Source organism: Fistularia commersonii, chromosome 24 (assembly GCF_037954325.1).
Source record: "Fistularia commersonii isolate RoL2024-O1a breed Wild chromosome 24, RoL_Fcom_v1.0, whole genome shotgun sequence".
NCBI classification, from domain to species: Eukaryota; Metazoa; Chordata; class Actinopteri; order Syngnathiformes; family Fistulariidae; genus Fistularia; species Fistularia commersonii.
Window position 1 is genome coordinate 5,167,131 of NC_141307.1, and position 15,438 is coordinate 5,182,568.

Sequence of the window (15,438 nt, forward strand, 5' to 3'; positions counted from 1 at the left end):
TATACCCACTTCTTTTTTGCCAAGAAAAGCGGCACATAAAATGCATATTGAGGATAATTCTGAAGGGTCCGCATTTCCAGATGAGTCAGCGGGATACCCGGGGAGCTTGCAGAAACTAAATGGTGACTGTGAAATGTGTAATCAGGAAGTTTCACTTCAGCCGAGCAGTTTTAAGAGACAATTTAAAGGTGATTTAAGCTTTATTTGCACAGGATTAGCGTTATCTGGAAACCTCGCGCGATGTTTTAAAAAGGGGATGGATTAGCTCTCTTGCCAGTTCAGAATGAAGTCAATGAAGAGGCAGTTGGACGGACAACCGAATCAGGCCTTCGCTTGTTGCTCGAAAGATCCGCGAGCTGTCACGTGACGCTAAGAATCATGCGACGATCCGCAAAAGAGTCGCGGCACCGGAGACTCCTGCTGCTAACATCTGGTTTCACCCCCTGCCGGTGAGAATGGCGATAAAACCATTCGACGGCACTGCTCTTTGAGACTTGAGATATCTTATCTCCAGGCAATAAACTTGTATCAACCATTTGGTCCAAGTAGGAGGTCTGAGGGTTCTTTGCTGCATCCATGGATCTTAAGACGGAAGGTCCTCGAGTTACAGACGGACCGAGGATTGTCAAGCGCACACAAACCAAGCTTGCGGTAACCGAGACCTGCCACCTCCCCTAAACACACCCCATGTAATGCAGTATAACAAACAGGTTCGCCCATGATGTTTGCATTCTTCATTGTACCGCATCAAGTCGAACTTGACCTAAATTGTTTACGGGACTACTGCCGTGAAGTCAAAGCGCCGCGCGTCAGAGCCCACCTGTGCACACAAGAGCATGAATACATTGGCGTGATTCTACTGGTCCGGTGTGAATTTGGGGACTCCGCACTTTCTCGTCTTTCGGGGGCGGTTTTAGCACTCTCCGTGCCTTTTCTTTTAGTTTTTAATACAAGGTTAATATAGAAGCGGCAGAAGTTCGGACCTTCTCAGTTCGAAAGTTATTTCCCCTCGTCGGCCATCTCTCCACTCGCTGACCTTCGGCACACCCTGTACTCCGGCGCAGATGGGCCTCACAGAAGGATGTTCTAATTGATACTTTCCGAATAGTGCGGTTTTTGAACCATTAGACCGTCAAACGGTGGCCGCTGCTGCATTTCACCTCTAATTAAACCTTCGCTCCGTCCGTCTAATGCAGCGGTGCCGATCTTACGGCCCACGGGCCGATCGGTCAGATTTCATCTGGCCCGCGAGATTATTTTGCAAAGCGCAAATGAGCTGCAATTCCTGATAACAGTAACTGTTATCGTTATGCCGGGATTTTACCCGTCCGGCCCACCTGAGAATAGCTTTTCCTCTGCAAATGAGTTAGACACCCCTGGTTGAACTCCTAGTTTTCTCCTTCGCGGCAACCACTGCTCTTGTTCGTCTACATGCAGGCATCCTCTTCAAATGCACCGCGGATCTGGGTTAATTTTCAAAACGGGTGCGACGCTCCCGGGTACAATGCACGGGGCTCCAGGTCCAGGGATTTCTGGTTTTCCTCCTCGGAGGTTGCGCTCGTGCATTTATGGCATACGTTCCAAGTCTCAAAACACAAAGAGAGCTCAAATGTTTAAAATAGCAGAATCCCAACTTTCTATTTACCCTGCCTGCGCGCCCGCTCCCTCCTGTCGTATGACGTTTTCTGCTGGATGGATGGAAGAGAGTGAAGAAGAGAGGAGGAGGCAGCAGAGAAAAGGGAGGGGGTGGATGTGTTGAGTTCTGCTGAATGTGCTCATGTATGAAAGAAGGAGCATTTATTTTAGGACTCATGCGTGGGTGTACACAGATTTGAAACACACACACACAAACACACACACACACACACGCGCGCGCGCACACACTCGCAGAGGAAGAGGAGTGCTCACAAGCTAAGAGATTGGCCTGACCTACCTTTACATCAATCTCGTTTTGAAAGCTGCTACAAGGATGCTTTTCCTCTCTAGCTCAAAGACTTATCCATATACCTAGATTCTCTACACTTTACGCAACACACACACACACACACGTCAAAAAAAAAAAAAAAAAATCAGGTCACATAAAGAACATAAAAAGGACATGAAACCCTGAAGGAGAAGTGCTTTACCTCTCAGCACCTCGTTGCACAATAAGAGCCCATGTTGTTGTGTCATATTATGTCAGCATTGCCACCCTATTAGTATCCCGTGGAAACCGTTGTCATGGCAATAAGGTCAGTGGCATGCTCATATGTCAAAAAGGATTTATACTGGGCTGACACCATTTCCAGTGCTGCATGTCCTCTGCATGTGTGTGTGTGTGTGCGCGATATATTAGTCAGAGCCAGACCGCAGAGCGGAGTCGCTTCATTCACCTTTAACCCAAATATTAGGGGAATTATTTAAAACTCAAGGCGCGTATAAAATACGGGATTATTACCTTATCAGATTACATAAAACCTGCCTCCCGGCGACACTCCCCCACCGCAGCCAGATTAACCCAGCATAGCGCCCCAAGGGTGGCCGCCCCCGAAGTCCCGTGCCCCCCCCACACTGAGCTAGACTAACACACTACCCACAATCTGACCTTTTGAATATCTGGAGTCAAAACACAGAATTACAGCTTTCTTATTACAAGATGCGTTGAATTCCTCATGTCTGATACATTTGCCGATTTCATGCAATCAGACAAAGTTTTGTCACCTCTAACTACATGACAGTATTTGATATCGTAATGTTTCACTGATATCCGCAGTTATATTTTGCCTTTTTCCAAAGAATTGTCGCTGAACTCGGACGTCTGCGCGTCCAAAATCCAGGCACGATAAATGTTGATTTATTTGCATCGATTCCAGGAAGTAATTACTGCAGAAAATACAATAAAGGATCAGTCATTGCCCCCCCCCCCACCGCCGCCGCCACTGGTCGGTGCCCCTCGTGGTTCCTAATGGTTCACCCGCAATAACCCAGGCCAGCCCTCCGAAACTCCAGCATGACAACACCTGCTCTCTGGATCTCATCACGGGGAATTCCCTCGCCAGGCTGAGTCAGAGAGTTGGTGAAGAGGAAGTGGAGACAAAAAAAAAAAACGAAAACGGTGTTTACCAAAAGGGAAATCCCCCAGATATTTCCCTGAAAAACCCTCCTCACGGGCGGCCTCGTTCGCCTGTCGATAACCCCACTCCAATTTTCCAATCGAAAAGTTCAGAAACACAAATCCCCGGCCATCTGTTTATGGGACTCGCAAATACAGCGCCTTTCCCCCCCCCCCCCCCCCCTTCAGACTCAACGCCATGTGACCTACATACCTGATGTACCACAACACGCCACCTCCCCGCTTCCAGGCGCTATTGTTGTTGTTTGCCCCCCGACTCTGACCCCCTGGACCCGCAGCTCAAAGTCATGATTATTTTTTTTTTCCCGCTTTCTATCTGTCAATCACAGACATCTGTCAGCTTAAACGTTATGCCATATGCTTCCTTTTGTCCTGCGACAAGGTCTGCTGTTTATACGACTGAGCGAGCACTTAAGAGATATTGACCTAAGCGCAGGGTGGTTTTGATTAAAAGGACTCATTATAATCCAAGGCAGGCGCTATATTATTATTATTATTCTTTTTTTTTTATGGGCTCAATCCTCTAAACACGGCTTTGGCTTTGTTTGTTTGGGACGACGGCGTCCGCAAATAGCACAAAGAAGCGTGTTCATGAACTTCCTGCGCACTCTCCTCAATGAGCTCACTTTCCGCTGATTTAATACCTATAATCCTCCTCGTGTCGTCGCCGTCTCGGTGCCTCCTCCCCGTCAAGACTCCGAACCCACGCCGCGCTACCTTTCTATCACCCCTCCGGCCGACTTGCGATACTCATCTACGGGACGCGATGAGGTTTCAGAACAATGACTCCTTTGGGAGTGGAGCCACACCGTGCAATCCTAACATCCAGGAATATATACACAGAGCTTCATTGAATGATGCCAGACCCCCGCCACAAAAAAAAAAAAAAAAAAAAAAGAGGAGATACAGTACTTGAAAGAAATAGCTACAGTACGGTGGGCTGACTAAAACAACAGGATCAAAGAAGGGGGGCGGGCGAGAGTCACCCGAAGATGAAGTCAGCATTCCTGCACCAAAGGGGGAGCATTCTCCGCCGGGGCAGGGAGTCGTACGACGGGCCCGCAGACGCCGATCAAAGGGTGGGACGAAACGCGGGGTCGGAGTGCAGGGGCAATTTGGAGCGCGTCCCCGAGGCGGGGTTTGATGTGACGACGAGACAAGAGGCGGCGGGGAAAGTCAGAAAGAAGGATTGGCTCAATTAGACCTCCAATAACATTCCTAATAATCCTTTAGCGGCAGATTGAGAGGGTCGGTGCGAGTTGAGCGCCGACACTTGCCCTTTAAAGCTTTAATGGAGTTATTGGCGAGTCTTTAGCCGTAGAAGTGGATTTACAGCGCTGTCCTGTGTTCGGGGACACCGCAGAAGGCGGCGAGGGGTCATTGTTTTGCAAATCCCGACAAAAGTCTCGCTCCCTGGTTGCGTAAAACCATTTAGACTAAGAAAGCCCTCAAAGTTATGGGGCCTAAGTGATTTCACACGACAGGGGGAGGAAGGAGGCATTGAAATTGCTAAGCCCTGAGTCAAGAAAAGCAAGTCAATCTGAAACTGTGGGTTTGGGTACTTGGGAATTTTTTTTTTGCAACTGTAACTACGTGGTGACACCTTGAAAAATAGTTTGCAACTCTCACAAAAAGGGAAAGCGTCGGAGCTCGAGCCTGAACGTCGATGTGGACGGAAACTAAAATGTCATTAGATTCATTACGTTTCATCTCCAGACCGTCAAACCCGGACGACGGGTGACCGACATCCTAAAAATATACCTATCGTCAGAAAAGTGCCTTGTCAAAATGAAAACGAACTCCTCTTCCGCTCTGGAAATCAAATTAAAAATTGAAAAAAAAAACAAAACAAAACCTGCTAGCGTCTAAAAGAGGCACGTGGACGGAAATTACATGAAGGCGACGACACCTGCTCCATACGGCCGAACACGTGCCGCGCCGCATTCAAAACAACCCCGTCATTGTGTCTTCAGATTTACAGCAGTATCAAATTAAATATCACGCAAGACAGAGAAGTACTTTACAACTTAACGTGATAAACCAGCTCATTGGTTCAATGATCAGACGGGGGATTTATGGCTCTTTTCCCTCTCTTTATTTATTTCGTTTTTTTCTATATAATTCTGCTCCCCGAACGGCAGCGGCTCGTAATTCCATCCATCCCTTCACCGGCAGCCGGCGGGCCAATATACGAGCGTATTGGAAAAACAAGAAATCATAAAGAAAAGGACACACGTCAGAGTTACGCTGGCTCGAGTGTGTATGATTTCTTTCAAAGGTTGAGTCGCCAGATTTGTGAGACCTGCCCACCGCTTTGCGTGAGGGGTGAAACACCTGCCACGTTTACGCCAACGTATCCCTCTTGGTAGCTTCCGGAAAATGCGGTTATCTCTGAACTTTATCTGAAGTGACTTCTCGCCGTTGACTTTTGAAACTTTTCTCAACACGTGACATTTTAACGGTGGGCTTTTCGGAGAAGGACACAAAAGAAAATAAAACAAAAAAAAAAAAAAAGTAGTAACAGTGATCTGCTTTATCCGTGTCTGGAAAGCACCTTACATTCACCAAAAAGTGAGGTGACTTCCCCCTCGCCTGCGTGAATAATCCGTTTGGCAGTGTGTTTGGACATGATTGATGGACTGAGCTTTACTGGAACCCCCCCTATACACACACACACACACACACACACACACACTACCAAAATATGTTAATGATATTTTGATTTATGACATTCACTGCAACCTCATCTTTGCCTCTTCCTCTTAAAGTTAGCGAACGCCTTCAATTGACCCCCAGCACTAAAACGAACCAGCTTACTCAAACGTGACAGCTATTCGAGCTCATAATCATCTATTATGGTTCCACTTAGTTTCACAAGTGTGTATTATAACTTGGGCTAATAAAATAGCGTGTGTGTGCTTGATGAGGAATGTGCGTCCAAAATTTCCAAAGACCGGCCAATTAAGCTAAAGGACCTTATAATTTACAAATAACTACTTTTTGTAATCATGCAGAACGCAGAAAAAAAAAAAGCACTTCAAAAAGAAATAACATGTGGTTGCCTCATGTTCTCTCCACTAAAAATGAACAAATCAGGAAAAAAAAAAAAAAGGAATGCTAAACTTTTAATTTTAAAACTGGTGTTACTGTGTAAGACTTGAAGTGGCCACTGGATGAAAGAGATTAAAAGACAAAAAAAAAAAAAAAAAGCAAAGACAAACTTGAGATTTTTTTTTTTTGAACTGGGTTTTTTGAGAAAATAACTGTGTAATGATGCTGATATACTACTTGTTCTACTTTTCACATTATTTACCCTTAGCTCTCTCCCCTTTTAACGAGGGTTGGAATTTCAGATCTTATCATAAAAACTGAAAGTTTGAATTCGATCTCCTCGGCCGTTGTTCTGGAGTGGAGCCGCTTTGTGACAAGCGCAAACACATCAGTCACTTGGGTCTGTGCACGTCGCCCATGACATTTCAATCTCTCCGTCACCTTTTTTCTGTCCTCCTTTCTTTGTCTTGGGCTCGTCGAATACCACCCCTCATTTAAGTGTGAGTGTGCGTGTCAGCGTGTGTGTGTGTGTGTGTGTCGGGCCAGGTTTTTTTTTTGTTTTTTTTTTGGGGGGGTTAAATGCTATTTGATGTCCTCTTATCACAGCCCTGCAGCCACACCCGCGCTATCACTCAGCTATCACCGTCATTCCTTGTCTTTCACAAAAGTGAAAGGCACATCTGAACAATGATCGCTTCAGCGTCTGCCTCCTTCCCCTCCGTCCCTTTCTTTCCATCTAAGGCCTCGGTCCTATCACGCCGATCTTTACCCCTCGCCCCCCTCCCCCCCCTCGTCTTTCTGCCCCTCTGTGCATTCCAACCCCCGGTACATCTCTATGAACTCTGTCACAGCTGATGCCCTCCTCGCTTTGTATGTGTGCGGCCGCATAATGTCTTTCTATGTGTGAAGGATCGCTTCGCTGTGCCTTTCACCCCCTGACGCTCTCCGGTCCCATGACAATGCTTCCCTTATATGCACAAAACACACAGAGGCGCATGTACAAACCGACACAGACGCACATAGGCCCGATGTGTCGGGCGCGGCGACGGGGAGAAGACTGGCCTGCGATACGTCACCGCTCCACGACGCCGTCGTCACTCCCAGTACTCGCGGACCGGAGGCTTCGTGGAAGGAGAAGAAAGAGGTGCTTGATGTTGTTCTATCGGCAAAAATTAACCGTGATGGTCTTTCGCCGCCACCCCGCTCCTCCGGGCCGAGTTACCTCAGGCAGGCTGAAGAAGCCCATTCACAGGAGAAGATGGCTTGAGGAGACGGGAGCGCCTGCGTGCCAGGCATTCCACAGCACACAGTGGACACATTATTATGACATTTACAAGGCCGGCTAGATAGATACAGCGTGATATGTGTGTGAGAAAAGGTCGTCCCTGCGGTGCTGCTGCGATGTAATGAGCAGGACGAGGAGGACCAGCCACAGCAATGAAAGAAACTACAGAGGAAAACACAATTTATACTTGATTGTCACACAAACACACACACACTAGCCGGCATAAAAAGCAATCAAACATGTATGCTGAAAATGGTAGGATTGCAACTTGCACCTGGTGGTTAGCCAGATTTCACAAACACTTCTGCAGGTGCTCATAGAAGTTTCCAAACAAATCATTTTTTCCTTTCTAAAACAGCCGCGCATCTGTTAATTCACACTTATCGTGCTGGCGTTGTACGCCAGCCCGGGACTCGGTTGATGACTCAAATACGGATTCCGAAGACTCCTGCGATTTGACACGGACAAACAGGGGACTCTGGCTCGGATCTTGCGGATCTGTTGGCCAGGTCCCATATCCACGTCGAAAAACCGGTGAAGCGTCTTTTCGTCGCTGCCAGGTGCTAATCAGCGACTGGAGAAACAGACTCGTAAATCGACTCGGACTCCGACGGCGGGGGATGAAAACTCGACACGGACCGAAGACTCTCCGACACCGGGGACTTTATACTTCGCACAGACGACACAAATAACACATTCGAGATCGGCGCCGATCATTGGGAACTCAATACTTAAACTAAAACACTGGGGTGTTGAGAGATGAATCCGACTACAGCGCCGGGTTCTTGGAACCGCCGCTGCGCGGGGGCCTCGAGTCTCGACTCGACAGTTGACGTAAAACCAAACTAGTGTCGTAAAGGCGCCGATACGGATTAATTAGAAATCGCCTTGACCGGCCCGGTCGCCGATTAAGGGGTTTGATTCCCCTCTCGCATTCACACTCCTCAGTTGAAGACGTTGAATGGAACACAGAGCAGATTCATTCAGGATCCAAAGCGACACTGAGTCCTCTCTATCTGGTCTGATGGACTCATTAACTCTTTTGTTGGTCTAACAAGTTCTTGGAAGCCTCCAAAATCTACGTCCGAGCCATACCTTATGGGAAAACGTGGACCTTTCAGTCGTTTCTCTTCGCTCGTGTAAGGCCGTGTAAAGTTATCAAACGAGCCGTCCTCAATGCAAACTTTCCGCTCCACCTCCGATTGAATGGAACAACCTGTATCAAAGGGGCGACTACACAGAAGACCCTTGTGTTATGTGTGAACATTATGAAACGAGGCGAACCTCCACGCCACCGTTTGTAACACAAAGTGAATGAAAGAACAAGCAGAGGAAAAGCGTAAATCCCTACAATCAGGGGCCAAAATGCTGCGGAAAGCCTTCCCAGGAGACTGGGGGCTTTTATAGCGCCACATTAAAGCTGGTTTTGAAATCACAATCAAAATCACTCACACACGCACACACACACACACACTCTAGAGTTTGAAGTCTTTTAATACTTTTTAAATGTCCTCATGCATACCCTATGGCAAATAAAATCAGAGAATACTGTGAAATACTTGATGATGCACGCACCCGTTAATAATTGCATACATCTTGCGTCTGGAATTCTATGTGATACTTGCAATTTTTGGGATGTTTGCATGACCTTGCAACACACACACACACACACGTCATACTCGAGTTGCAAGTTGAGTTGCAAAACAAATATGAAATTGCAACCTCAGTTAGCCGAGCTAGCTGCACCTTGACAAGTGTGCTTCTCAAACACGTCACTGCTGCTCATCTCAGTGCAATTTATGATCAAAAATAAATTTAAAAAATCCCAATGCTCGCTCGCCCTTATAGATAGTCATCAAAATATCAGCCCTTTGTTTCTGCAGCTTGGACAGCATAGATAGATACAAGCCATGTTAGTCATTTATCCTTGTTAGCTGTACAATCAACAAGCGTCGATTCATAGGCTGGGAAGCAGTTCTTCAGAGAATAACTGTGGCTCACCTCAACGTAACTATTTGATGTCTGAGGGCTTCTGTAAATACAAACACACACAAATCTGACTTAACTGCATTATAACTGTCTTATTTACACGTATAGAGTGTAGGCAAGCTGTGTTCTCCTGCACAGGCTGCGGTATGTCGTCGACATGTGCATTAACTTACATGTGAATTGGAAGCCGCAGGCACGCATTCCAGCGTTCCCATGTCTTGCAAAATCAATTAGACTGATTGGTTGCAGTGAAGATCCATTTGCGACATTGAACACTAAACGTCTTTTCCTCCCATGTCTGAGATTCGTAGCTTCAACAGCTGTTACGAAGAATGTGCGCTGGAGATAATGATCAGGTGGAATGTGCATGATCATCACATTGACATATTTTGCTCCTGGCATGTTGTTGACAAGCGGAAGTGAACAACACATCCAGTCATGGAACCATGAGAACAGCGTGACACATCATCAGGGCCAATGTAGATGCCGTTCTGCATCACCAATACTGCACACCAGTGGACAATACCTTAAACCTGCATTCACCATTGTGTCACTGAACCAGGTCCATTTTAATCATTCGGCTGCTAATGCTAACGCTAATCTAATGCCGGAGAACAGGTCAGGAGTATAAGGACATATGAGAATTAAATGAGTCTGTTGGGGAGATGGGGGCCAATGTGGAAAAAGGAAAATGACCGAGATTAAAATGAATACATCAGCAGAAAAATGTCTGATATTACTGAGATGATTAATTCTTGCAGTCGCTAACCGGGGGCGAGTTGTGAAATTAATGTGTAAACTCTGCAGGATAAAGCACTATTTTGATTTAAAACAAGAAGTGCATGGGGGGGCCCCCCCCATGCACTTCTTGTTTTAAATCAAGCAGTGAACATTGGCCCATCTGCACTTGTGGACTTAAATTATAATGAAACCAAGAACCGTTTCAAAACTATCCCCTTCTTTGCTTCGTCATAGGGAAACTGAAAACAGAACAAGCATTGTTGCTTTCTGTTTCCAGATCAGATCACAAAGCAGTGCCGTTTTGTTTCTTTCATTTCCACATAAATGCAAACAAATAAAAGCCGTTACAGTTGTTTTCTTTAAAATCATTTTCTCCATCAAATGATTCACTATCTGTGTCCTTTTCACATCTCAAATACTCTGAAGCCGAGTGACTGCGGGGGGTCTGCAGGGTAGCCGTCGCTGATTGGCCGTCACCGCGAGACGTTCCCCTACAACGAGTGCTGATTGGTCAATCTCGCGGCAGGTCCCGCCCCCGCGCTTCGAACCTGTTGTATATTCCAGACTGGCGGCCGTCGTTGTGTGTAGAGGGTCTGTCGCTTCCACGGTGTCAAGGCGCGACCACCGGAGCCGTACAGAAGAGAGAGAAAATAAAGACACTTTCCTCGCTGGGACTCGTTTCTCAACCGTGGGGTTTGGATTAACACTTCCAATTTTTCAAACCAACTCAAAAAAGCGCTCATTTTTGAAAGTTTTTTTTGTTCTCGATTTGCCTCCGAAGACCGAGCGACTCCTCGAAGACAATGGGATCCCAGTCGTCCAAGGGAGAGGTGGCCGCGGAGGCGAACGCCGCCGCCGCCGACGCCGCCGCCGCCAAAACCAACGGACAGGTAAACCGATCCATCGCCAACTTTCGATTTTAAACATCGCTTTTAATGAAACGTTGCCTTTAAGCCGCCGACGTCGCCGTGGAAACAGACCGTGTGGACGTTTTGGGGCGTCAGGTGGGACCGGAGCATCCCGGTGATGCGGGTGCAACACCGCGGGAGAAAGATGAAAAATTGGGTTCCTCTCATCTTCGATCGAATTCAAATCGAGTTCAAAGTTGTTTTTTTTGTCTTCCTTTCTTTTGCCTGGGGGGGTTACCCCCACCCCCACCCCCACCCCAAAAAACCCGCACAGCCGTCTGACAGCGGCGGGGATGGAGGGGGGGAGGGGCGGCCGAGCGCACGTAGGCAGTCTGCTCCCTCTCCACGACACCTCGTGGAAAATCGGACTATATCTCATTTTTTTGGATGGAATTTATCAACTAGTGCATTTTTTCTGTCATGCAAACTGATTTTTATTCGAACTTAAATGCGGGGGTTAACAATTAAAAGATGACGGTCCATGCCACTGCCCTTTAACAAACAGGTATTCTTCTTGATACGCCCTTTAAGACAAATAGTAGAAAAGCACCGCGGCCGTTTGTGTCGGACTTGAAAACGTCAAATGAAGCCCACCCCGTCCATCCAGTCCCCGCAACCCCCCCACCCCTACGGTCCTGTCATTGTTGAGACTGTCTGTCTGCCGCCCGGAGCCGTCTGCGGGGACCGACCGCCGACTATCGGCCCCTCCCGGTACTGCAAGGCGTCGCCTCCGCCAGGCGCCGAGTGATGAGCGCGACGACCAGAACAACAAAATGACATCTCACAAGGCTACCGGTGATGGTTTGCACACCTGGAGATGTTTTTTTTTTTTTTTTTTGACTTGAATTGGCTATATGTTGCCCCAACCCCCGTCCCCAGAGATTTATTTAATTTTTTTTTTTTTTTTTTTTTTAATCTTGACATTTTTTTTTCCAGGAGAACGGACACGTGAAGACCAACGGTGACGTCTCCACCAAGCCCGAAGGGGACGCCGCGGCCACAAACGGCTCGGCCGAGGCGGCTAAGGAGCCCGAAGCCGGCGCAGGGGGCGACGCCATCGAGCCGGCGCCCGCCGCCGACGGTGAGGCGGCCAAACCCGAGGGTGAGGCCGCCGCCAAGGAGACCCCCAAGAAGAAGACAAAGAAGTTCTCCCTGAAGAAGTCCTTCTTCTACTCCAAGCTCAACCTGAAGAAGAGCAAGAAGAGCGAGGCCGTCAAGGAGGAGGCGCCCGCTCCTCCCTCCGAGGAGAAACCGGCAGAGAACGGAGCCGCCGCTCCGGCAGAAGAAAAGAAAGAGGAGGTGAAGGAGGAGGCGGCCGCCGCCGCCCCCGCCGCTGCCCCCGCCGCTGCCCCCGAGGCAGAGGCGCCAAAGGCAGAAGAGGGGGCGGCTAAAGAGGAAGCCCCCAAGGAAGAGGCCAAGGAGGCAGCTGCTCCTGCCCCCGAGGCCACAAAACCAACAGAGGAGAGCAGCTCGACCCCTGCCCCCTCTGAAAAGAAAGAGTGATTGTACCTTTAACTCACAATGAACTGGGCGAACTGTTTTTCAGAGAGAGAGAGAGAATTTAAAAGTATATATATATATATATTTATATATATATATGTGTATATGTATACATATGTATATGTAAATATATACACATGTATGTGAGAGACTCCTTCAACGTGCCACTTTTCGTCATGATAACAAGACGACAGACTAGATTCACTAGATCACTTCCCTGGTTACTGCTCGACATCTGGACTTGGACTGGGTTGGGGGCTGTGGGCCGGTCGCTACGTGGAAAATGGATTTAATGGCTAACGATACCGTGAAGATGAGACGGCTGAAGGACGGACCGATGGATGAACGGACGGAGAACGATGTGGTCGAAGCATCATTTCCCTTAAAAAAAAGAAAACAGAAAAAAAAGTCGAAAGATCAAGATGCCTCCTTGGTGACGGAATGAAGCGACAAAGATCCTAGGACACCACCACCACTTGAAATGACTGTTAATAGTAAAAAAAAAAAAAAAAAAAACCTAAAAAAAAAAATCAAAATTAAGAGACTCGCCAACTTTTTACATTCCTATATTTTAACCCAAATTTGAAGTATTTTGTGGTGTATTATAGAGAAACCATCTTAAAGATTCAGAGAACCTATGTCTTGTTTGTTAAAAAAAAAATATAGACAACTTTGATTTTTACCTTACTATAAAAAAAAAAAAGAAAATTTCAGCTTGCTATGTTCACTGTTGCGGTTTGATATGAAGCAGAGTTGTTTATCTGTCGTGTGTGAATCTGCTTTGTCTCTGTAAATACATTGGATTGATTTCTGTTCATTATTTTGCTAATGTTGAGAGATGTTACTGGTTTTATCGTAAAGTTGATAATGGTAAATAAATGTTGGTTTCCTGCCTGTGTATGTGTCTGTATGATTTCTTTGCAAAGAGGTTTCAAACCGGCCTGGGACTATTTAATCAACCATGAATCGTCCACTCCACAAAACACACACAAACTATGAGGCATCTGATCTGACTTAATGTCCAGGTGTCAAAATAGAGGGAAAGGTAAACCAGTTTAAGACCGGACCACCGGTCCCAAGACTTTCTCGGCCTGACCTCAAAAACCCTCATCGGTAAAAGACGACCCTACCGCCACACGTCCACGGCGGGAAACGCGGAGCCGGTCAGCTGCAGTCGGTGACCGTAGTAACACATGGCGACTGATGCGTCACGGTCGTCACGTCACCGTTGTCAAGCGTTGCTGCTTTAAAATTACACACCGGCTACTGACAAATGATGTTGCTACAATTACCAGCAACATCATTAAAGGAGTTTGAAAAAAATCCTCTTATTGCATGAATAGATGCTGAGCAAACTTGAGAAAATATTTTCAAATGTATACTAAGGAAACCTACTACCATATCTTATTCATAAAACCACTGTTATGTACTTGTAATGAATGCTACTGCCGTTTTGTCTCAATGTACACCTGGCTGCTTCTGTTTATATACAAGTATGGTCCACAATGTATTTATTTACTGAGTCAATGCAGATCATTTGCATATTTGATGCAGTTTGATGTGAAATATGTTTAGCTAGTTCTAGATCTTAAGTATGTGAAAATTTAATACAAATACTATTTGTTTATTCTTATTTATTGAATGTTAACTGAAACGGTGATGCTCCTCTGCTGACAGGGCTTCTACCTGTGGCTAATTTATCAGAAATTGTCCCCCCCAACAAAACGGGTTTCAGGCTTTTATTCAAATAAATTCATAGTCGGTGACAGTTGTGTCAGATCCGCATATGAAACCATGATAGCAGACGGTGGCAACGACTGTGTGTTGGCGGGGTTTTGTATCATTATTCATAATCCATTACTTTTTTTAAAGACTGACACTGTCCACTACACAAAGGATCAGATTAGACTAATCTCACACATCACTGTCTTCACTGGGGGATTGGGATCAACCACTGACTCTAAACATATCCTGTTCTCACTCAAAGGCCGAGATTAATTAACACAGCTCTAGTGTTTCCGATTTCATATTAATACGTTGTCCAAATCCTGCGGGGGGGGGGGGGGGGTTATCTACCAAATTTCTCAGTGCAGAAGTGGTTCGGATGCAGAGATGGTTTCACACACACACCACCAAGGTTTGTAAGAAAGTTAATGTCAACGGCCCCCGGTCACATCTTCATCCTGTGGCCTTGAGTTTGGCGTCGCTATCCCTGCCCCGTCTCCAGCATGTACGCCGGCTCCTCGGGTTGGAGGCGAGTGGTGCTGCTCCGTGGGGGCATTACATCGTGCACGTGGTGATATGACGTCTTGGGATTTGAGCAACATATGTCCCCCAACCCCCTCACAGAAAACTGATGTGTCAGACACAGGAGCGGGAACATTTACAAGTCTCAAGAATGATATTGTTCAGACTTGAAATATCAGGGACAGAAAGCATTACATCTCACGCCCAAATTGCTCAAACGGCGCCTTCCGCTGAAAGCGATGTGCTGATTATGCATGCAGATGAGGTGCAAGAAAGCTCTGTTTGTACACATTTCTATTGTTTGCACGGGTTAATGATCACAAATAGTCCTCGGAAACCTCTCAAATGCAGCCTCTCATTCGGCGAGAACAGGCTCCGCACCGCTTGGGGGATTAGGGCCCACCACAAGCGAACTTAGACTGTCTCCTGGTGGCCACAGCAGGGAAGGAGAGCAGCGCTGGGCCTCGTCTGTTCCAGAACATTAAGACAATCGATCCCTCGTCTTTTTACAGAACCCTCCCTGCAAATGTAAGCACAGGTGGGGACCCAAAGCGTGGGGGTGGGCCTCTGGTCACAAGACACGGATGGAAGAGGAGCACGAGATG

At 46.9% G+C, this 15,438-nt stretch overlaps 1 protein-coding gene across 1 annotated transcript; it reads left to right on the forward strand.

The window, feature by feature from the left end:
• Nucleotides 1-10,832: 10,832 nt before the first annotated feature.
• On the forward strand, nt 10,833-13,480 carry marcksl1b (MARCKS-like 1b). The gene is made up of 3 exons (XM_086171130.1): nt 10,833-10,866; nt 10,960-11,068; nt 12,023-13,480. The coding sequence occupies exons 2-3, from the start codon at nt 10,982-10,984 to the stop codon at nt 12,587-12,589; spliced, it is 654 nt and encodes a 217-aa protein (XP_086027256.1). The 5' UTR covers nt 10,833-10,866; nt 10,960-10,981; the 3' UTR covers nt 12,590-13,480.
• Nucleotides 13,481-15,438: the final 1,958 nt, after the last annotated feature.